This window comes from Colletotrichum fructicola (assembly GCF_000319635.2).
Source record: "Colletotrichum fructicola Nara gc5 chromosome Unknown KSG_Nara_v1_contig09, whole genome shotgun sequence".
NCBI lineage: Eukaryota > Fungi > Ascomycota > Sordariomycetes > Glomerellales > Glomerellaceae > Colletotrichum > Colletotrichum fructicola.
Genome location: NW_027094059.1, coordinates 2,078,107 through 2,097,690, shown reverse-complemented (window position 1 = coordinate 2,097,690; position 19,584 = coordinate 2,078,107). Strand labels below are relative to the sequence as shown.

Genomic DNA, 19,584 nt, shown 5'->3' with positions numbered 1-19,584 from the left:
TCGAGCCAAACCCAGCCTCCCCCACACTCAACCTCCCTACCCTGTCCGCCTCATGCAAGTGGCTTAGCTCCGTTGGGCGCGACACCTTGTCTCTGCTGCCACTTGCTCGAGCTGCGCGAAGCTGCGGGGGTCGCGATCCGGTACCTTATTTGTGCACTTCTCTTTTTTTGACGTATGGGAGCGACCGGCTGCGACCCGTTTGCCGGCTTTCTTGGTATCGCATTACTCGTTTAGAACTATGGTCATTTGGGCGAGGAAGCGAAGACCAAAATGGACGGAGATTGGGACGAGGTAAGTAGCAATCCGGGCCCCTCCTCGCCTGTGGTGTTGCGGCTCGAGTTCCAGTGGGCGAGCCTCACCATACCTACCTCCGCGCGTCGCGGCTGTATTGCACCTTTTACGATGATGGGCGCTTTGATCTGAGCTTCGTTGACAAAGTCCGCCATCCAGGTCGCCCGCATCCCCTTTCCGCCTCCGGGCGTCCACGCCATGGCCACGCCCGTAACGACAATGGCATTCGATACGGCGCAAGAGCTGCTCTGGACGGGCAACGAATATGTAAGATTCCGATTGACGGCTGTCCGAAGCTGTCCGAGCCTGACCAGCTGCAGGGAAGAGTCACGTCATTCTACGGTAGCGAGCTCCAACGATATACTTCTTTCAAAGCGCATACCACAACCGATGGGCCCGTCCGACAGATCTTAGTGAACGACAAGGGCGTCGTGGTGTTGGGGTCGAGAGATATACACATGGCCTCGCGTAAAGGCCCTCCCATATGGCACATAAGGTGCGTAGCGACACACGCGGCTGAGAAGGACGGATCTGACTGACGTCAGTGTAGACATGACGACATGAAGGACTTACGATGCATGAGTTTTACGTCCAAGGGGACGTCAGAGATCCTTGTTGCCGGTTTTCAGGACACCATGTTTGTGATTGATCTCGCTAAGGGTGAGGTGGTCAAGCAGGTATGCTTTTCGCCCTCGTCCAGTCGCAGAGCTTCGCTGACAAGATCAGGTGCCGACGGCGCATTCGTATAAAGTTATGAAGAAAAGCAGGTATATCTGCGCTGCGACTAAAGAGGGCACGGTCAACCTGATCGATGCGGCCAATTTTACTGTCGTCAAAAGCTGGAACGCTCACTCGGCTCTCATTAGCGACATGGACGCCCAGCACGACTTCATCGTCACTTGCGGCTATTCACTGCGCCAAGGCCAGAACTACATGTTAGATCCCTTTCTGAATGTCTTCGATATCAAGAAGATGTCGTCAATGTCGCCGATTCCATTCCCTGCTGGCGCCGCCTTTGTCAGGATGCACCCTCGAATGTCGACCACCACCATAGTCATGTCTCAAAGCGGCCAGATGCACGTCGTCGATCTAATGAATCCGAACACTAGCAATGTACGGCAGGCTAACACAATGACGTATTTGACTATGTTCGAGATCGCGCCATCTGGTGAGGCCGTTGCTCTTGCGGATGCCGAGTTCAACATCCATATCTGGGGTTCTCCATCTAAGCTTCGATTTGTTGACTTCGCATCGCAAACTGAATTTGCGACGCCCGAAGAACCCCTTCCAAGTATCGAGTGGACTGCCGACACGTAAGTGCATGGAGATCCTGAAATACTCTACCGCTTGCTGACTTGCTTGTAGACCTCTGAACTCTATCGGCACGCCCTACTACCGAGATGTATTGCTGTCGGCTTGGCCAGATCTTGTGTCTGATGTTGGAGCTCCTCCCACCAAGCTGGATCCGCAGTTTCTGTCTGGCCTCAAGGCGACGGACTTTGGAATGTATGGACGTAATACAAGAGGGTTCCGAAGAAACCAAGTGGAAGACACCCGCAATCTGGACAAAGCCAACGCGTCAGGTATTCTGGCGCCCAAGTTCCTCAGCGAAAAAGCCAGGGAGTTTGCCAAGACTCCCGACAACGACGACGAAAAGGTCGATGATGTTGCAAACGCGCTGATGCGCATGGACATTGATCCTCTAAAGGCAGAGTGTCCGCCAATGTACCGGAACGTGGAGATCAAGTACAGCAAATTTGGCGTTGATGATTTTGACTTTGGGTATGTCAGCTCGTCGTTTCTGGCAATGGAAGCCCACTCACGGTCGACAGGTTCTACAATAGGACGCAGTACTCCGGTCTTGAAATCCACATCGCCAACTCTTACGCCAACTCCCTGCTTCAGGTGTTGCATTTCACGCCCCTTCTTCGGAACATAGCGCTCCAACATGCGGCGACCGCTTGCGTCGAAGACACATGTCTTTTGTGCGAAATGGGTTTCTTGTTTGACATGCTGCAAAAGGCCGAGGGCTCAATCTGTCAGGCAACCAACATGCTGAAGACTCTCAGTCATCATCCTCAGGCCGGTCCTCTTGGGCTTCTTGAGGAAGACCCTAATGGCTCCAGTCTGACCGTAATGCTTCAAGGCTTGGTCAGATTTCTCACTGAGAAAATCGTGGTAGATTTCAAGTCAATCCAGCCGGGTTCAGGCTTGATGGATCAGGTGTGTTGACTGTCCCTTTTTCTTGGGAGCTCAGCTAAATCTTTCCAGATGCTGTCGACCTCAGCGACAAGTTTCATTAGGTGTATGAACTGTAGGAGCGAGTACACTCGACCGGGCTCTGGCTTCTTCCAAGAACTGATGTATCCGCAACAAAGTGTAAGCATTTCCTCTGTGCTATGCCTGTACTTGGCGGCGCATTCTGACCGGGTTTGGCATCACAACTTCCGTTTGGGCTTGGCTGTTCCGGGATGCTCCTCCTTAGCACCGTAGTGCAAATCGCTGACTGTTTACAGAAGAGCATGGTGCGGAACCAGAAGGCTCCCAAGGTAACCTTCTCCCAAATACTCAAGTCGAGCGTCGAGAGAGAGACCACTTCCAAAGGCTGGTGTAGCAGATGCCAGCGGTACCAGAACATTGCAGCTAGAAAGACCATTCACAGCATCCCTGCCGTCTTTGTCATCAACACTCTTATCAACAGTCCGGAGCATAGGCGCTTTTGGTCAACACCAGGGTTCCTGCCTGAGGAGATTGGCGTCATAGTAGACCATGGCCAATTTTTCTGCTACGAAGGCGAGGATCTCAAACTTCATCTACAGCGCGGTATTCACAACATAACTGTGTATTCCCTCGTCGGCATGGCCGTGAATATCGACCCAGGTGCAGGGCAAAAGCCTCACCTGGTCGCCATGGTGAATGGTACGTTTTCTCGATGTGCATTGAAGAGCACCGGGACTAACTTTCGGTCAGTCGCCCACGCGCAGCCCCAGGTGCCTCAAACAAGCCAGTGGCATCTTTTCAACGACTTCCTCGTGCGGCCCGTTGCAACCGAGGAGGCACTCGCGTTCCATCCTGCATGGAAGATGCCATCAGTTGTCGTTTTCCAGCTCAAGGAGGCGAACAACAAGATAGACATGGACTGGAAGAAGAACATCGATACCTCTTTGCTGTACCAGGACACCAAGTAAGCTCCGTCTCGGCAACCTTTTGCACACCATACCCCTACTGACCCTTACCAGCCCGCATGTGGACGGCAAGACTTACCGCGCCCTGGATTTGGCCACCGAACAGCCTGGGCCGGAAAGCATTGTCGCTCTGGATACCGAGTTCGTTGCTGTCCGTCAGCCAGAGATCGAGATGAATTCGGACGGCGAGAGGGAGACGATCCGGCCAATAGTGTACGCTCTTGCGAGAGCTTCCGTCGTTCGAGGTCAGGGAGAGGACGAAGGGGTTCCGTTTATCGATGACTACATCTCCATCAGGGAGCCCATCGTGGATTACCTGACCTCGTATTCCGGCATTACTCACGAGGACCTGGACCCGCGGGTGTCCAAGCATAACCTTGTGTCCCTCAAGGTCGCATACAAGAAGCTCTGGATACTCCTGAATCTGGGCTGTAAGTTTCTAGGCCATGGTCTCAAACAGGACTTCCGGGTGATCAATATCCATATTCCCAAATCCCAGGTCGTTGACACCATTGACCTTTTCTTCCTCAAGTCTCGCCTGCGAAAGCTGTCTCTGGCCTTCCTGGCATGGTATCTGCTGAAGGAGGACATTCAGCTAGAAACACACGATTCGATTGAGGACGCTAGGACGGCGCTGAAGCTGTATCGCAAGTATCTGGAATTCGATGATGCCGGCGTGCTGGAGCTCATGCTTCAGGACATTTATCGCGCAGGTAGAGAGAACAATTTTAAGCCGCCAAAGAGAGGTCTGGATGTCCAAAGAGCTCTGACGCCTCCTCCGCTTGCAAGCGAGGCAGCGGCTGCCCCTACGACGCCATCTGCCGTCGAGCAGGTGTCCGGCAATGGGTTCGGCGCAGGTGCGACGTGGACGCCAGGCAAGGGCTCCCCCTTGCGATGAGAGCAAAGGCAGTCACAACATAATGCCCGGGCCCTGGTCGATTGTCGACGGGAAAACTGGCAGATAGAGTTAGATAGAACCCCTAAACAATACTACGCGCTCGGGTTCCTCTTTTTTGTTTTCCCCTTCTGGCGCGCTTTTCCTTCCATCGTCTCTACCGCCTCGGTGTCGTCTCTGTCATTTCGGTGTCTTCTTCGTCTCGGTGTCGTCTCGTATCCATCGTCTTCGTCATTCTTCCCACCCCTCACGCAGGTTCTTCATCGTCTTCGTCGTCGTCACACCCCTATCCCCCCCGGGTTCTTCACCGGACGCACGCCCCCCGGCTTGTCGCTTCAGACCCGGCCATACACTCTCCAAGACCGGTTTAGCGGAGGTCCATCCAGGTCCATTCGTAGGGCTGACATGGACCCCGATGATCTTGAAAGTCAAATCCGGAGAGGTTCCCGGGATTTTCTGGCCAATGGAATAACAGGATCACAACGACTGATTGTTTTACGGTCCAAAAGACTTCCTGAGCTGATGTACTTACTGATCGTGGGACAGATACCAGCCATGCGGAATATCTTTATATATCCCGCCTCGCCCCCCAACTTCGCTTCTTCTTCTTCTTCTTTTCTTCTTCATGACTTGTCATCGACTTCTTAGCTTGCTATGGATTTCATTCGTCTCGTCTGTGCCGCCCTGACCGAAGCACGGTTCGTCAGGGCCTGGGTTCATGTCCCAGTCGACAATACTTGCTCCTGCCTGCTCGTTACATGCGTCGGCCTCGGTGCGGTTTACCTCGCCAGGTCCTGGGTTAATGTCCCTTTTTTTTCCGCCCTCCTCGTTCCTCTTTTTGCCTTTGCCGCCTTCGTCCACCGGCCCTCTCGTAGGGCGTCTGGAGGTGTTGGTTCAGCTTTGGTTGGTGTGTCAGGTTCGTCTTCTATCTCTATCCATCCCCCTCTTACTCCCTCGGCTGTGGCCATGCCGGTTCGCGCTTTTCTGCGCTCTCTTCCCCCCTCTCCAGTCCCCCCCTCTACTGTCGTTACTGCTACTCCTCTCCCAGCCCAATCCTCTCCGGTGTTTGAACCGGAATTTGAGCACCATACTGCACACATTGGTAAGATTATCGATCCTGGTTCGCCTTTTGGGCCCAGATCACCCCCTTTCATTCATCACACCATGGCGGTGCACTTCCTTCCCTCTGCCCCTGCCCCTTCCCCTCCACCACCCTCTTTTGATGCACTTCTGGCTTGTGTAGATTATCAGCAACGCTGTCTTCGCCAGATCGGAGTCGGCCAGAGCTCGTCTTCCCCGCCTCGCACTCCCCGTCGTCTTCTCTTTCCTCCTCGCTCTCCCACTCTTGACTCTTTCATCTCTTCTGATCAGGCTGATCAGTCTCTTACCAATCCCTTCATCTCTTCTCCCCGTCCTGCTTCTCCCTCCGTTACCGTCTCTTCTCCTGTTCCTTCCTTCGATGCACTCATGTCCCGCGTCGAGGATCAGCAGGGCGCTCTACATGAACGAGGTTTGATTTCTCGTCCCGCTCCGTCTCCTTCCCCTGCTCCCTCTCCCTCTCCCTCTCCCTCTCCTTCCCCCTCTCCTTCCCCCTCTCCTTCTTCTTGCTCTGCCCATCCCCCTCCACGCAGCCCTGACACCATAGATCGTAACATGGCAGCTATGTTCGCAAAAGCAGCCGAGAGCGATCGCCTTGTGGCAATTAAACTTGCTCAGCTCAAGGAGTTGGCGGCTGGCATGACGTTTCGACCCGCCACCCCCAAGAACCCAACGACCCCGGAGAAGTCATACGACTACTCAGAATGGAGCCCTACGCCTATTACCATCTCAATCGACTTCGAACCGACTGTCTTTGCTTCGGACGCTTCCTTCTCTTACACTCGTTCACCTACGCACTCACCTGTGCTGGCCCTTCCTTCTGCCGTTGCTGAGTGGGACCATCCTGATTCTGCCTCTGCTTCTGCTTCTGCTTCTACATCCTCTCTTTCTGCTGTTGCCGAGTCGGATCCTCCTTCTTCTGCTTCTGCGTCCTCTCCTTCTCCTGCTTCCCCCTCTCTCCGAGACGAGGACATCAAGGCCTTGCAACGGTTTGCTCGCAACGTTCAAACTAACATTCTCTCCAAGTCTGGCAAGTCACTCCCTCCTTCGTGGGAACCTCCTTCTTTCAAAGGTCCCTACCTCGCTCCTGACTCACCGCGTCCTCCTTCGCCTCCTCTCCGCGACGAGGACATTGAAGTTCTGCAACGGTTTGCTCGGAACGTTCAATCCAACATTCTTTCGAAGTCAGGCAAGTCACTCCCTCCTTCATGGGAACCTCCCTCTTTCACAGGTCCCTACCTCGCTCCTTCTTCACCGCGTCCTCCGTCTCCTCCTCCCCCTCGTCCTAGGCGAGTTGTTCGAATCAATCGGCGTACGAACCGTCTCCTCCGCTGAAGCCTTTGCCTCGACGCACTTCATTCAGCTTTCTGTTCGGGAGTCACCGCAGTGCATTGCAGCGACTCTCGAGCTTCATTTTTATCTTCGTGTTCTGGTTTGGGAAGTCATTGGGCTTCTTTGAACTACTATGGTATCTCCTCTCGCCGTGTCATCTTCCTCGCATCATTGAAAAAGGTAAGTCATCTCTCCCTCTCCTCTTCGTGTGACATGATATGTGTGTGCTAACTTAGATCGCCACTTCGACTGTGATCTCACAACAAAAGGTAAGATATTTCCCCCTTCCATTATTTTTTGGATATTGGCTAACCACTTGACTGTTTCTACACCCATGGTACAACTTCTCGACACCAGAAAGGTAAGTTGTCTCTCGCTTCCTTCCCCCTCGTGTGACATGACATGTGTGTGCTAATATAGATCGCCACTTCGACTGTGATACACGACAAAAGGTAAGATAGTCTCCCTCTTCCATTTCTTTTTTTTTCTTTGGATATTGGCTAACCACTTGTGCATTTTCACATTCACAATGAGGCTTCTCGACATTCCAAGAAGGTAAGTCATCTCTCTTTCCCTCGTATGACGTGACATGCTTGTACTAACCCAGACCGCCAACTCGACTGCGATCAAAAAGAAGAAAAGGTAAGATACTTTCCCATTCCATTTTCTTTTGACATCGACTAACCACTTGACTGCTCACACACTCGGTGAACATGATGCATCTCAAAAGGTGAGCAATTCTCTCTTTCCAATCTTGCTCTTCCTTGACCTTGACTAACTACTCGACTGTCCATCATCCTGACTTTGACACGATTCAAATCAAAAGGTAAGATACCCCGCACTCTCAATATGATCTGACAATGACTGACTACTTGGCTGCACGCCATCCTGTCTTTGTGATGGATGATGCAACCCAAAAGGTGAGCAAGTCTATCTTTCCCCCTCCGTCCTTCCTTGACATTGGCTAACATCTTGGTCTCTATGTAAACAAATGTTTCCTGTGATGTCTCTGTCGTAAGAAGTAATGTTGTGTGTGCATCGTTGTGCCTATCTTCCATGTTTCCCTGGTGACATGTAAGTTTTTGGCCAAGTGTTCCTGCCAGGCACAACTGTCCTCCATGAGCCTTGCCGCTGGGGCTTGCCGGTGTGACGTCCCACTGCTGCTGCAAGTGAGGATGTCATTTCAGGCTATACTTCCACCACGCAGTTTCTACTGCTCAATGCTAAGCAAAGGCTGCACACCCGCAAGCCACGGTTGACGGGTTTGATATCCTGGCATAGCTTCAGCATGCATCTACATGGCAGGGCGAACCGTCTTGGTCATTGTAGAAGACATGGCTGGAAGGGCGTGCCCGTAATGCTCAATCGCGTCCACTTGAGCCAGGAGCTTGTCGTGCGTTAGCATGGTATGCAATGTCGTCATCTCCCAACTTCTGATCATCCTCCCAAGAGACCGAGCACCAGCGTATTGTGATCACGTATCAGCATTAATGCCCTACGTTTCTGCAGCTGGATTTGTTTGCTGAGATGGCACAAGGCCCTGAAGAAATGAACCCTCAGGGTTAAGGTGTGTCTGACGGGTAGCAGGTCATATCAACTACAAAGCCATTACACACAAAGCGATGGCAGTGAGATCAATATCCCAAGGCGAACCCTCAACATGAGCAGCGGTATGTCAGATAGCCCTGACAGGTCTGCAAACGTAAGGCCGGGATCGAGAGAGATGTTGGCTTCTGAAAGACAAATGCTGTGCGCCACGAGAAGCGTATAGAACCCCTTACCAGCACCTGTAGGAATTTGATAGGAGTCATGCTGCGAAGTCGTGTGACAAACATATCAAGCGATAGCCCACATTCACTCCATCAAGGCGCTTGGCCGTGGGAGTTGAACTCGCAGAGCCATGTATGCCATCACGTGCTCTCCCTCACTTATGAATACCGACGCGATATCCGCGCAACCACCGTGTTCACGTGTAACTTACGTTAGTCGGCAACAAAAGTGCGTCCCGCGAGGCCGAGATCCGGGGGGGTTCGTGGCCTATCGGCTTCGTTAAGCGGAAACCCAGTCGCCGTCCATCCACCGGAAGGGAAGCATCCGCCTAGCGATCTTTTCCATGCCGTCCTTGGTGGTGAGCGAGTTTCGCGACTTCGCGAGAATACGGTGTGGCATTGCCGAGATCCTTGACAGCGTTCAACGAGCAAGGGTGAAGAAGGGCTTCTCCGGTTGTGGAAAAGCCCGCATCAGGTCGTGACGGTGTTTCTCGTCGCAAGGTGAAGCCGGAATGCGGGCCAGCCACCGGGGAGCACAGGAGAGGCTTCTCGGCCCAGGTTCCCAAAGGCGCGGGAGCATCCGGGTTGGTGGGTGGGTCATAGAGAGAGAGGAAGTCTGATTAGGGTGTCGCGATTGGGCTTCCTGACAATCTGGTCCCCTTGGAGCCCGATCTGGGAGTCATCCCATGCGTCGTCGAGGTCAGACGGCAGGGGTCTGCGTGAGCTGTGATAACCGAGCTGTTGTCTAGACTGTCTTGCAGCCGGCTTCTCGGGGACGAGTAGCCGGAAAACGGGTGATGTTGTGTTGAGTTCGACGACGAGCCGCACCACGTCAGTTTCTTCGATCCAAGCTCAAGGGGACCCTCCGAGACAGGGATGTGTGGAAATGCAGCTGGACCGCCACGATGGACGGTGGACGTTTCCATGTCCAATCCCAGCGCAGCCTTCTTTGAGACGGACAAGCGTCATCCCGCGGGATGGGGATGGGGATGGGGATGGAGCACAGGCGCAGGTTCGCGCTAGGTTCCTGGCTTTACAGGCCAGTGACACAATTGTAGGAAGGGAGGAAAAGACCGAGGTGCATAGTAAATTTCCAGGTGAGGCATTGAGTATTTCCGGAATGAGCTGGGCGCGGAACCGGATTCGCCAGAGACAATTCCGGGGTCGGGCTGTACTCTGTAGACGATGAGCAAACATGGATTTTGGGAATTGGGAATTTGTCGTTTTTCCACCAGTGGCTTTGCCCGAACCGAGCTCCCGGGAATTTTACGCAGCACCCTGGCTACCTACCCACCTACCCTTGATGCAAGGTCCTGGTCGGTGACATGACGCACGGGTGATGGTGAGGCTATTGCTAGCAGCTCGCGTCTTCGCTCTTACGGCGAAAATGTTGAAGACGCCGATATGAGGTTGACAGCCAAGGTTTAGCAATGTCTTTTTGGGGGGATGAGATGTGTTGGACCCTTGCTGTGTTTGGTGTTGTTCACAGAGACATGGTGTCTTGGGCCGCGAGTTTCCGCGGCGGTATCGGGGGGAGGGTGGCTGGATGATTGGAAGAGGAGGCCTCAATTGTTGATTCTCGTCTCTCGATAGCCGAAGATTATCGTTGATGGACGGGATAGAGTTTGGGGAGTCTGCAAGGGGATGCGTGCACCTATGGAGTGGAAGCATGCAATGCGTGGTGGTTCAGTGTTCCCGCGGTGGTCCCGACCGCCGCGACATTGCCGTGGTTGAGGGCCGAGATTGGCTCACCGACCCAAGACGGCTTCGGTTCGTTGGGGCCGCAAAGACCGGTAGGGCTACTTAGTACTCCCAGGTGGCTCAACAGGTTCACAGGCTGCATGCCAGCGACGAGAGGCGTTGAAGATATCGCGTGTGGGCCGGGAATAGCGCGGGTGTTGGGGGCCAAAGAGACAACAACAACACACACAAAGGGTCGGATCGTCTCTCAATAATTTCAACGGGCCGCCGTTCGGTGAGACACAATGAGCGAGGTGTGCGAGGTGAGCGGCAGACTCAACGGGACGCGGGCGTTGGAAACATGTCACATTGGACGTCCTCGGTGAGCCAAGGTCAGTGGAGGTGTGGTGGCCGAGGATGTCCAATCGTTACGTGCTTAGGTGTGTGGTAAGGACAATATGATGATGGTGAGTGGTCAGCTATTGAGAAGGCAGAGGGGCCGGCCACCTCAGGGTCTGGGCTTGGACGGCACAGGACACTTGGCGGCAGCAGAGCGGGTGTTTTCGTTTTATCGATAGGCGGCTACCTTAGCGCATGTGTACGTAAGCCATATAGTGGGCCTCGATGGCCCGTGTGCCACTACCCCGCATTCTCGCAGCAGATGGCAGGCAGGCGGTTCCCGGCCTAGGGCAGCCGTTCCCAGTCCAGTCCAGTCCAGTCCAGTCCGGTCCAGCAGGGCACTTACAGCGCAACCTGCCCCAGCGCTGCACACCTACCTAAGGTAAGCCAGATCCAATCCCAAGCCGTCCAATGTCATAGGTTCTTTTGTACCAACCCAAGTGGCCGCCCGCCTTAACCTCCCGTCGTGTTATTCATGCTTAACGCGCCCATCCAGAGCGAGACCAGAAAGGCATCTCAGCTTCTGAACGCGACCGTGCTGGCCACCAGCTGCCTACCCCAACTTTCAAAGCACCTGGTGATCTATTCCAACGGCTTGATCGGCATCGTCGGGGCTTTCTCGTCTCTTCTCGGGAGGACCAAGGGGGAGAGCCCAAGAACACCAAGGGAAGAGCTGCGCGTTGGGGATGCACCCGTCGCACCTCGCACCTCGCACCTCGCACATGGCATCCCGTTTCCATGTCTATCCACAAAGGCCGATCAACAAGACATGCACGCGACTCCAATCATCCAGCAGTGGACTTTCGACGTCCGTAACGAAGAAAACAACGAAACACCCGCCCAAGTCTCGTCCGCGGACAAGACATTGGCCGTGTCGGCGGGAGGCGGAGCAATCCAATCGCATGGAATCGCCAGCGCCAACCACCAAGCGATCCAAGTAGGTACTGCCTAAGTCAGCTCAGCCAGCGATCGACATCCGTTTCATTGCTGTTGCTCTTTTTTGCCGTCTTCGCAGGGGGTGCATTCATCCTCAGACGGTGCAAGCCTGCCGCCCACCGTCTTGGGGGAGAGCAGCTGTGGCCGTCGTCCGTTCGTCTGCCCCAATGCTGGCATTATCAGGAGATTTCCTCTCTCAATGGCACCGGTGACGTTGTCCTGCCGGCCCATCAGCTACCGTCCGCTGTCCCCAACCCTCCATCGATACTCCCTCGATCTGCACACGCTGAAACGGGTCAAGCTCGTCGTTCGTTGTCGGCGACGAGCTGTTGCTGCTGCTGCTGCTGCTGCTGCTGCTGCTGCTGTTCCCCGAGATTCGAGCGATTCCCCCGGGTATCCATCCATTCGACCCTGTAACCCTTCCCGTCTTCGATCCCTCCCTTGATCCATCCATTCATCCAGCCAGCCAGCTCCCAGCAAACCCCCTCTTCCACCCTTCGTCACGTTGATGAATGAGGTGTGCCGAAACCCATACCCCGCATCCGGACGGCACCAAAGCGACGCGACACACAATGCGCCTGGCTTCGCATCCACGTCTTCCCGCTGGAAATCCCATGATCCTCATTGGCGCGCTCGACGTGGCCAGGGACAGCGGCGTCTGGATGGGAGGGTGGGAAGCTTTCCCCCTACCCCCAGATTGTGAAAACACCCTCGGGGCTGGGGGGGCTTGGGGGGCTTTCAAGCTTGGAGCTGGCTTGTTCTTGCTGGGCCTGCTCGGCTTCTCTGGCTCTCTGACTGTGTGAAATGCCAATCATTTGACATCGGATACCGAGCCAAAGGTACATGTCGCCCTCATCACCGCCGAGTATCAACTCCATGTACACTTGCACCCGGAGACATGGCATGGTCAAGGTACCACCATTATGTGGCACATCAAGGCATGTGTCTCTGATAAATATCACTACCACTGCTGCCTCAACTCCGCACGCCGTGTCCAACCTTCGCACACCTACCTCCCCCGTGAAGAGTACTGCCTTAATTCCACCACCAGCTTTTGCATTGTCCGTCGTCTGTTGAAGACGGTGTCTACCTTGAACGAGTCGAGCCTCAGTCCTCCTCATCCTCCAGCACCTACATCCTTCAGTCTACTCCAAACCCCAAACAAGGCTACTGCTTGGTGATCAACGGCCTCTACCCGCCTTCTCATACTAGACTCATCTGGGGTTGCTGCTGCCGAACCTTGATCGTCCCGAGAGCACCTGACATCTCCATCTAAGCTACCGACCGTTCCCGAGAGAGGCGCCCCTACGAAGAAAAGGCAAAGGCAACTACGTCGAATCCAACATTCCGGCTTTTTCGTCTTCACAAGCTCACTGTTGTCGACTTACCGCACCGCAACTTGCTCTTATTTGCCTGACTGTCCGGTGGCTTGCTGGATCAGCTTTTCCCCTCCTTCTCCTCTTCCTCCAGCTGCCAGCTCCAAACATCCTTAAACCCCGCCTTCCTCGCTTTCATTGCTTCCCTAAAGGCACGCGACCTATACCAACCACACTTCATCCATATCCAGTTGCGGCGACACCCACAGTCAGTGTTATTGACGGTGTCGAACTCTGCGTCGAAACTGTTGCTTACAAGACGCAGTTGCCTACCTCTGTAAGTCGGACGAAGCTACCGTTTCTCTCAATGTCTCAATGTCTCGCGCAACTTTTATTGGGGACGCGAGGCGTTCAACAAGGGCGCCGAGCTAGTCCCAATCGCATCCTCTCTCTCTCTCTCTTCCATACACACACACACACACTCACACACACTCGTCATGACTGTTCTTCCCCCCAACCCCACCCCCGCTGCGGCTTGTCTCTTTGCAGGCCGGCCGGCAGTCTGCTGTGCGTAGCGCGCAATCCCCGTCACCAATCCTGGTCCATCCGTCTCAGCTCTCTCGCTCGCTCGCTCGTTCTAGGTCTCTTTCTCTTGTTCCCTGGCTCCCCAATCCACATTGCCTAGTTGGTGTCTAGTCGGTCACTGCAATCCCAAATCCCCACCCTCCTCACTCGACATTGTCGCCGGCCGGATGTGGAGCCCGCCCTATTGAACGTCCCCGAGGACTTACATGGGACGGGCTACCTTAACCACGGCCCAAATACACACACCCGTCCCTATCTTTCCCGATGACATACCCCCCCGCCCCCACCGCCTCGTCAACGTCGAGGCCGATGCGACCCGGACCGTCGCCTCGGTCGCGGCATCGCGTTCGGCCTGGACCATGTCCACGCTACAGCTACAGACGCCTGCATCTCTGAAATCTACTACACCACATAGCTGTGTACCTTGCCCACCTGTGCGCCCGTTCTCATGCATGTGGGGTCCTGCCGCCGTCAAGACGTGGAATTGCGCCTTTGCGTCCCGTCTCACGCTTTTGTTGGACCCCCACCACTTCTGGCATTCGATGCCGGGGGCGTGTCTAACACAAGGCACTGACAGGCACGGAGGGAGGATGCGAGCTCATGTTCTATAAAGCTACCTTTGATACCTCCTTGGTCCGGACTTGGGCTGACTAGTTGCCTCTCTCTTTCTTATCCGTAGCTCTCCTGCCATCCTAACTTGACAACACTTGGCTGTCCCGAAGCAGTCAGTACACGGCGCCTCCTACAACAACCACCGAATCGAACACTGCAAGCCCTCGTGCTGCAGTAACATACACCTCGACCACCATGAGCTCTAGCACCTTCAAGCAGGCAGCTGAGGCAGCTAGAACCCGCGGGTCCGAAGTCATGAAGTCCGACTCCGTCGCCGTCGCCAACGACTTCCTCCACACCCCGTTGATGCGGGCGGCTTTGCCCTTCATCAATGGCGGTATCAGCGGCATGGTCGCCACCACCGTCATCCAGCCCGTCGACATGATCAAGGTCCGCATCCAGCTTGCCGGCGAGGGTGTCGCTGGCGGCCCGAAGCCCACTCCCTTGTCCGTCACAAGAGAAATTCTTGCTAGCGGCAAGGCACTCGACCTCTATACCGGCCTGTCCGCTGGTCTCCTCCGCCAGGCTGTCTACACCACGGCCCGCTTGGGCTTCTTCGACACCTTCATGGGCAAGCTCGGCACCCGCGCCAAGGAGCAGGGCAAGTCCATAGGCTTCAAGGAACGTGCCACCGCCGGCCTCGCTGCCGGAGGTCTGGCCGCCATGCTCGGCAACCCGGCCGACTTGGCTCTGATCCGCATGCAGAGCGATGGCCTCAAGCCCCTGGCTGAGCGCAAGAACTACAAGAGCGTCATTGACGCCCTCACCAGCATCGCAAAGTCGGAGGGTGTTACCGCCCTCTGGGCCGGCGCCGCCCCCACGGTCGTCCGTGCCATGGCTCTCAACTTCGGTCAGCTCGCCTTCTTCAGCGAGGCCAAGTCCCAGCTCAAGCAAAACACCCAAATGTCTGCCCAGGCCCAGACCCTGACTGCCTCTGCCATTGCCGGCTTCTTCGCCTCGTTCTTCTCTCTGCCATTCGACTTCGTCAAGACTCGCCTTCAGAAGCAGTCCAAGGGCCCCGACGGCAAGCTCCCGTACAAGTCCATGGCGGACTGCTTCACCAAGGTTGCTAAGCAGGAGGGCGTCATGCGCTTCTACCGCGGTTTCGGCACATACTATGTCCGCATTGCTCCCCATGCGTAAGTGGACTTTATCAACCCCGTCAGAATCCCAGTGTGCTAACAGTGCGTCCCACAGCATGGTAACGCTCATCGTCGCCGACTACCTTGGCTTCATCACCAAATAAATGTTTGATGCACGACACGACGTTCGCTCGGAATGGACAACAACCTCCCCTTCCCATTGGGGAATACTTCTCTCATAGGTGACCTTTTCCTTTTTTGTTTTTTTGGAGAGCAGCAACAGAAGCAAGCCATCCCCGATCATCCTTTTTCCTCTCGGGCGCTCTGCCTTCTGTTAATCAGTCTCTCTCCCACACGGCGCTATGGGCGTAATGCTGGCATTTTCATGGGGGAGGCAAAGAGTATTATTTGCTTGGGTTTATACCATTTGAACAGACAGACGTACATACATCGTCAAACAAACACACGGGGGTTGTAAACCCCCACGCGAAATTGAACAAACAATTGTCAAGACTTATGTGTGCGCCTCTTTAGTTGTGGTGGTGATGACTGTGCGCAGCTCAACAATGTCTGTGGGTGCAGGTGAGCGTTGACTTTTGGTGAGGTGAGATTTCGGGGCGGTGAAATTTAAGAGCAAAGCGATTTTGACAAACGCCGGTATCCTTGCATCGGCGAGAGTGGGGTTCACCGGTCACCAAGACATTCACCGAATGATGAGACATTTATTTCTCGAGGCGTTGACTCAAGGAGAGAGCAAAGCTGACATCTTAGATAGTATTTCCCCTGGTATTCTTATGGCACGCCTAACGTCTCATCTGCGGACTGACTTTGGTCATTCTCGTCATTCACACTGGTTTCTTTACTGCCCGTTGGTAAACAGCGTCAAGCGTTTTACTCTACAAAGCTCATTATTTCCGTCTAGGCATGCCACGTCGTGGGGAAGTTTCCAAGTCTACCGCCGTCAACAGTGATGACCGATCCGTTGCAATAAGCACCCGCTCTAGAAGCAAGATAAAGCATAACGCCAGCCATGTCCTGGGTGTCTCCCATCCTCTGCATGGGAACCATCTCCTTTGGCACGCTTCCGTCTGCGCTGTAAAGCTTGGCGATGGGAGCTGACATCTCGCTTGGGAACACTAGAGGACAGGGGTCGTCAGCTTTCGTAGAAAATGTTAAAGAGGGCTTCGTTCCAATGTCTTACATCCAGGAGCAATGCAGTTGGCGCGAATGTTCCATTGAGGCAGGTTGCTCGACAAATGCTTGATGAGCAACGTCGCCGCCGCCTTGGACTGGCCATACGCCCAACCGCCCGGCGCTTTCTTGTTGAAAGCACCGATGGAGCTGGTCGAGACGACCTGGGAGCTCTGGAAGAGATTGCCCTTCTTGTTTCCCAAGTCAAGCAGGCTCAGGAACGCCATCGTGGTATACCAGACAGAAGTCACGTTCACATCGAAGACGCGCGAGTAGTCGGCCGTGTCATGAGCCAGGTGCTGCTCGGCCCACTCGGCAGCAGTCATCTCCGCCGGAGCAGCCTTGACCTGAGGTCCGCCGACGCCGGCGTTGCAGACGAGAAGGTTGAGGAAGCCGGAGTCCTTCTCTATCGCAGCCGCAGCCGCGCGCAAGCTATCCTTTGAAGTCACGTCGCAGACCAAAGGCACGACGTTAGGTCCAACAGACGCTGCAGCCTCTTCGAGAACTTCCTTGCGCCTGCCGAGGATGTAGATCTTCTCTGCGCCGTTGGCAGCGAGGGCTTTGGCCATCATGAGTCCGATACCTGCACAATTTGTCAGCTTTGATAAGAGGTTTGGAAGACTCGGCTAGGCAAGCTCACCAGAGCCGCCGCCGGTGATGGCGGCAACCATGCCATTGACACCGAAAAGGGTGCCGGCACCCAGGGTCGCAAGCTCATCTTTTGTGTGACTCGAGCCCGACATGTTTACGGCTGTTTCTTGTAAGATGTTTGGTTGAAAAGCTGAATGACTTACACAAGCCCGAACCTCATATGTACAGCTCGCTGCACCAGAACCCGAGGGCCGCGGGGTGGGTGCTACAGGACGACCCCTCCAAGAACGTCATCCATGCTGATAGGAAGCATTTTAGCCAATGAAATGCTTACAATGCGCGGAACCGGAATTACGGCCAATGGCATTGCACCAAACTCCAGCCCCACGCGGCGCTCGAGCCCGGAAGCTTTCCGCGCGTTATCCAGTGGACCTTATCGCGCAGGTGGACCACAATTTTTTGCTCTGCATCGTCCCATTCCATCGCAACTGTTCCAGCAGACGCATTACTTAGTAGCCGACAGGCATTGCAACCGCAACGATGGTCAAACGAAAGAGGTCACATCAGAGCGATCTCGAGCAGAAGCTCACGGAAGCGAGAACGGAGATTTTCCGCGCCCTGAAAGGCGCCAAAGGCCTCGAGCGCCAGAGGTACAGCAAGCGCTTGCGCGACGACAAGTCTACGCCAGACAAGATCAAGAGATTGGAGCGTGAGGTGCTAGTTCTCAAGGTATTTTACACTTGAGTCTGCTTCCTTTAGCATCCCATTACAATCGCTGACCTTTCGCCCGCAGTCTCTCGACCTACAACAAACCGCCGACACCCACCTCAACTCCGCCCTCCTCAAAATCAAGCAACTCGCCGAGCACCCCTCGCTACCCGAAACCGTCAAGCAAGGCATCCCAAAACCCGAATTATCGGAAGATGAGAAGGCGGCGCTGCACAATGTCACTAGCGGCTTGTTCAACCGCATTCATGTGAAAGAAGCCGTCGAAAAAGCCGTGCGAGCGGTGTGCTTGGTCCTCAACGTGCCCATACCGGACAGGAAGAAGAAGGGCAAGAAGGGCGCTGAAAATGAGTCCAAGGAGGTAGAGAAGGACGACGAGCCCAGAGAGGCGAAGAGGGCCAAGCCGGACGCAGCGGAGGATGTCTCTGACACGAAAGCCCATTCTAAGGCTGAGAAGGAGGAGGAGACAAACCCCTTCGACGAGATGGACGACGAGATCCCGACCGACAGTGATGCCGAGGATGCCGAGGATGCCGAGATCGAAGGAGATGACGATGATGTCGACGAGGAGGATGAGGAGAAGGCGCTCGAGAAGATGGAGGCCATGCTTGGTGGCTCAGACGAGGAAGAGAGCGGGGATGAGGATCTGAGGGCTAAGTACCAGGCGCTCCTCGGTGAGGTTGGTGACGGAGACACAGCAGACGACGAAAACAACCCCGACGAGGACGACGAAGAGATGGAGGATCGGGACGACGACGAGGGCAACGACTCGGATCGGCAGAGAAGAATCAACGCGGCCAACGTGTCCCTCTCCCCGTCACCCCCGCCAGAAAGCCGCAGGAAGAAGGAAGCTAGGGCCAAGAAGCCGACAGGCAAGCCCGGAGCGACGACCTTCCTGCCTTCGCTGATGGGCGGCTACATCTCGAATTCCGAATCGGAGGCGTCGGATATCGACATCGCCCCCCCAAAGAAGCGTTTGGGCCAGAAGCAGCGCCAGGCTATCTGGGAGAAGAAGTACGGAGCCAAGGCGAATCACGTCAAGAAACAGTCGCAGCATCAGAATGGCAAGCGCCGGGACGACGGCTGGGACATGAGGAAGGGAGCCGTCGAGGCCGATGATGGCAAGAGCGGCAAGCCTTGGAAGAAGGGTGTGTCTAACCCTCTTGGCAGGCAGGGGCAAGGCAGAGACGACCAGAGATCTCAGTCTTTCGAAAAGAAGCCGCCTCCTAAAAAGGATAACGAGGGGCCACTTCACCCCAGTTGGGAAGCGAGGAAGAAAGCCAAGGAGGCGCAAGCTACGGTTTCGTTCACGGGCACAAAAATCACGTTTTAGGCCACCTTTTGAGATACCAGCAGTAAAAGAAACCAATCGCTATTCGTCTGTCTGTCTGGCTATGAAGTGAGGAGATGATCCCACAGTCGATCATTTGCCCACTCGCGCCAGGCCACCTGCACATGTTCCATGCCTTTGTGCCTTGAACGTCTGCCGTAACTCCATGTCGAGGTGTGCCAAATCGCAATACGCTCCGTCCTAAAGTATGTATGCCTTGTGTAAACTGCAATCGCTGCGTCAAAACGAATCGAAAAGAAAAAAAAAGCAAAACCAAAGTAGATCAAGCTGAGAGAACAGGCATCGTGGTTGGTTGTCCCTGAAAGCAAAACTTGTCGTGAAATCCGATATGTGCTGAAATAAGCAGAAAGATGAGCGGAAAGAAAGAGCGAACGTTAGTTGTTGATGCCAAAATAGCGGTTTTTGGCTAGTTTTGCTTCTGTTTTTTATTGCCCTGTTTCTTGCTGAAGGGGCAAAAGTCCGTCTCAGACTCGGAAGACATTCTGCCCATACCGAAATGGACATCTGGATTGGAAGAGATAAATGGGTTGGTGTTGGATGGTCGG

At 54.7% G+C, this 19,584-nt stretch overlaps 5 protein-coding genes across 5 annotated transcripts; 4 read left to right on the top strand and 1 right to left on the bottom strand.

Moving 5' to 3' along the window:
* Positions 1-270: 270 nt before the first annotated feature.
* PAN2 (PAN2-PAN3 deadenylation complex catalytic subunit PAN2) lies at positions 271-4,374 on the top strand (the record flags this gene model as incomplete). The annotated part of the gene is made up of 11 exons (XM_032019568.1): positions 271-291; positions 451-558; positions 612-787; positions 842-968; positions 1,018-1,604; positions 1,657-2,073; positions 2,124-2,514; positions 2,563-2,670; positions 2,808-3,210; positions 3,262-3,475; positions 3,531-4,374. The coding sequence occupies 11 exons, from the start codon at positions 271-273 to the stop codon at positions 4,372-4,374; spliced, it is 3,396 nt and encodes a 1,131-aa protein (XP_031883402.1).
* A 1,650-nt stretch (positions 4,375-6,024) lies between these two features.
* CGGC5_v014858 (uncharacterized protein) lies at positions 6,025-6,804 on the top strand (the record flags this gene model as incomplete). Its single annotated transcript, XM_066153164.1, has 1 exon — positions 6,025-6,804. One exon carries the CDS (start codon positions 6,025-6,027, stop codon positions 6,802-6,804), a length of 780 nt encoding a protein of 259 aa, XP_066007556.1.
* A 7,489-nt stretch (positions 6,805-14,293) lies between these two features.
* On the top strand, positions 14,294-15,344 carry mic-33 (putative mitochondrial 2-oxoglutarate/malate carrier protein; the record flags this gene model as incomplete). Its single annotated transcript, XM_032019571.1, has 2 exons — positions 14,294-15,237; positions 15,296-15,344. 2 exons carry the CDS (start codon positions 14,294-14,296, stop codon positions 15,342-15,344), a joined length of 993 nt encoding a protein of 330 aa, XP_031883376.1.
* Positions 15,345-16,098: 754 nt separating this feature from the next.
* Positions 16,099-17,114, bottom strand: SAT3-1 (Short-chain dehydrogenase/reductase SAT3; the record flags this gene model as incomplete). The annotated part of the gene is made up of 3 exons (XM_032019572.1): positions 16,099-16,316; positions 16,382-16,954; positions 17,012-17,114. The coding sequence occupies 3 exons, from the start codon at positions 17,112-17,114 to the stop codon at positions 16,099-16,101; spliced, it is 894 nt and encodes a 297-aa protein (XP_031883276.1).
* Positions 17,115-17,502: 388 nt separating this feature from the next.
* On the top strand, positions 17,503-19,021 carry bud22 (the record flags this gene model as incomplete). The annotated part of the gene is made up of 2 exons (XM_032019573.1): positions 17,503-17,691; positions 17,756-19,021. The coding sequence occupies 2 exons, from the start codon at positions 17,503-17,505 to the stop codon at positions 19,019-19,021; spliced, it is 1,455 nt and encodes a 484-aa protein (XP_031883375.1).
* Between the last annotated feature and the right edge of the window lie 563 nt (positions 19,022-19,584).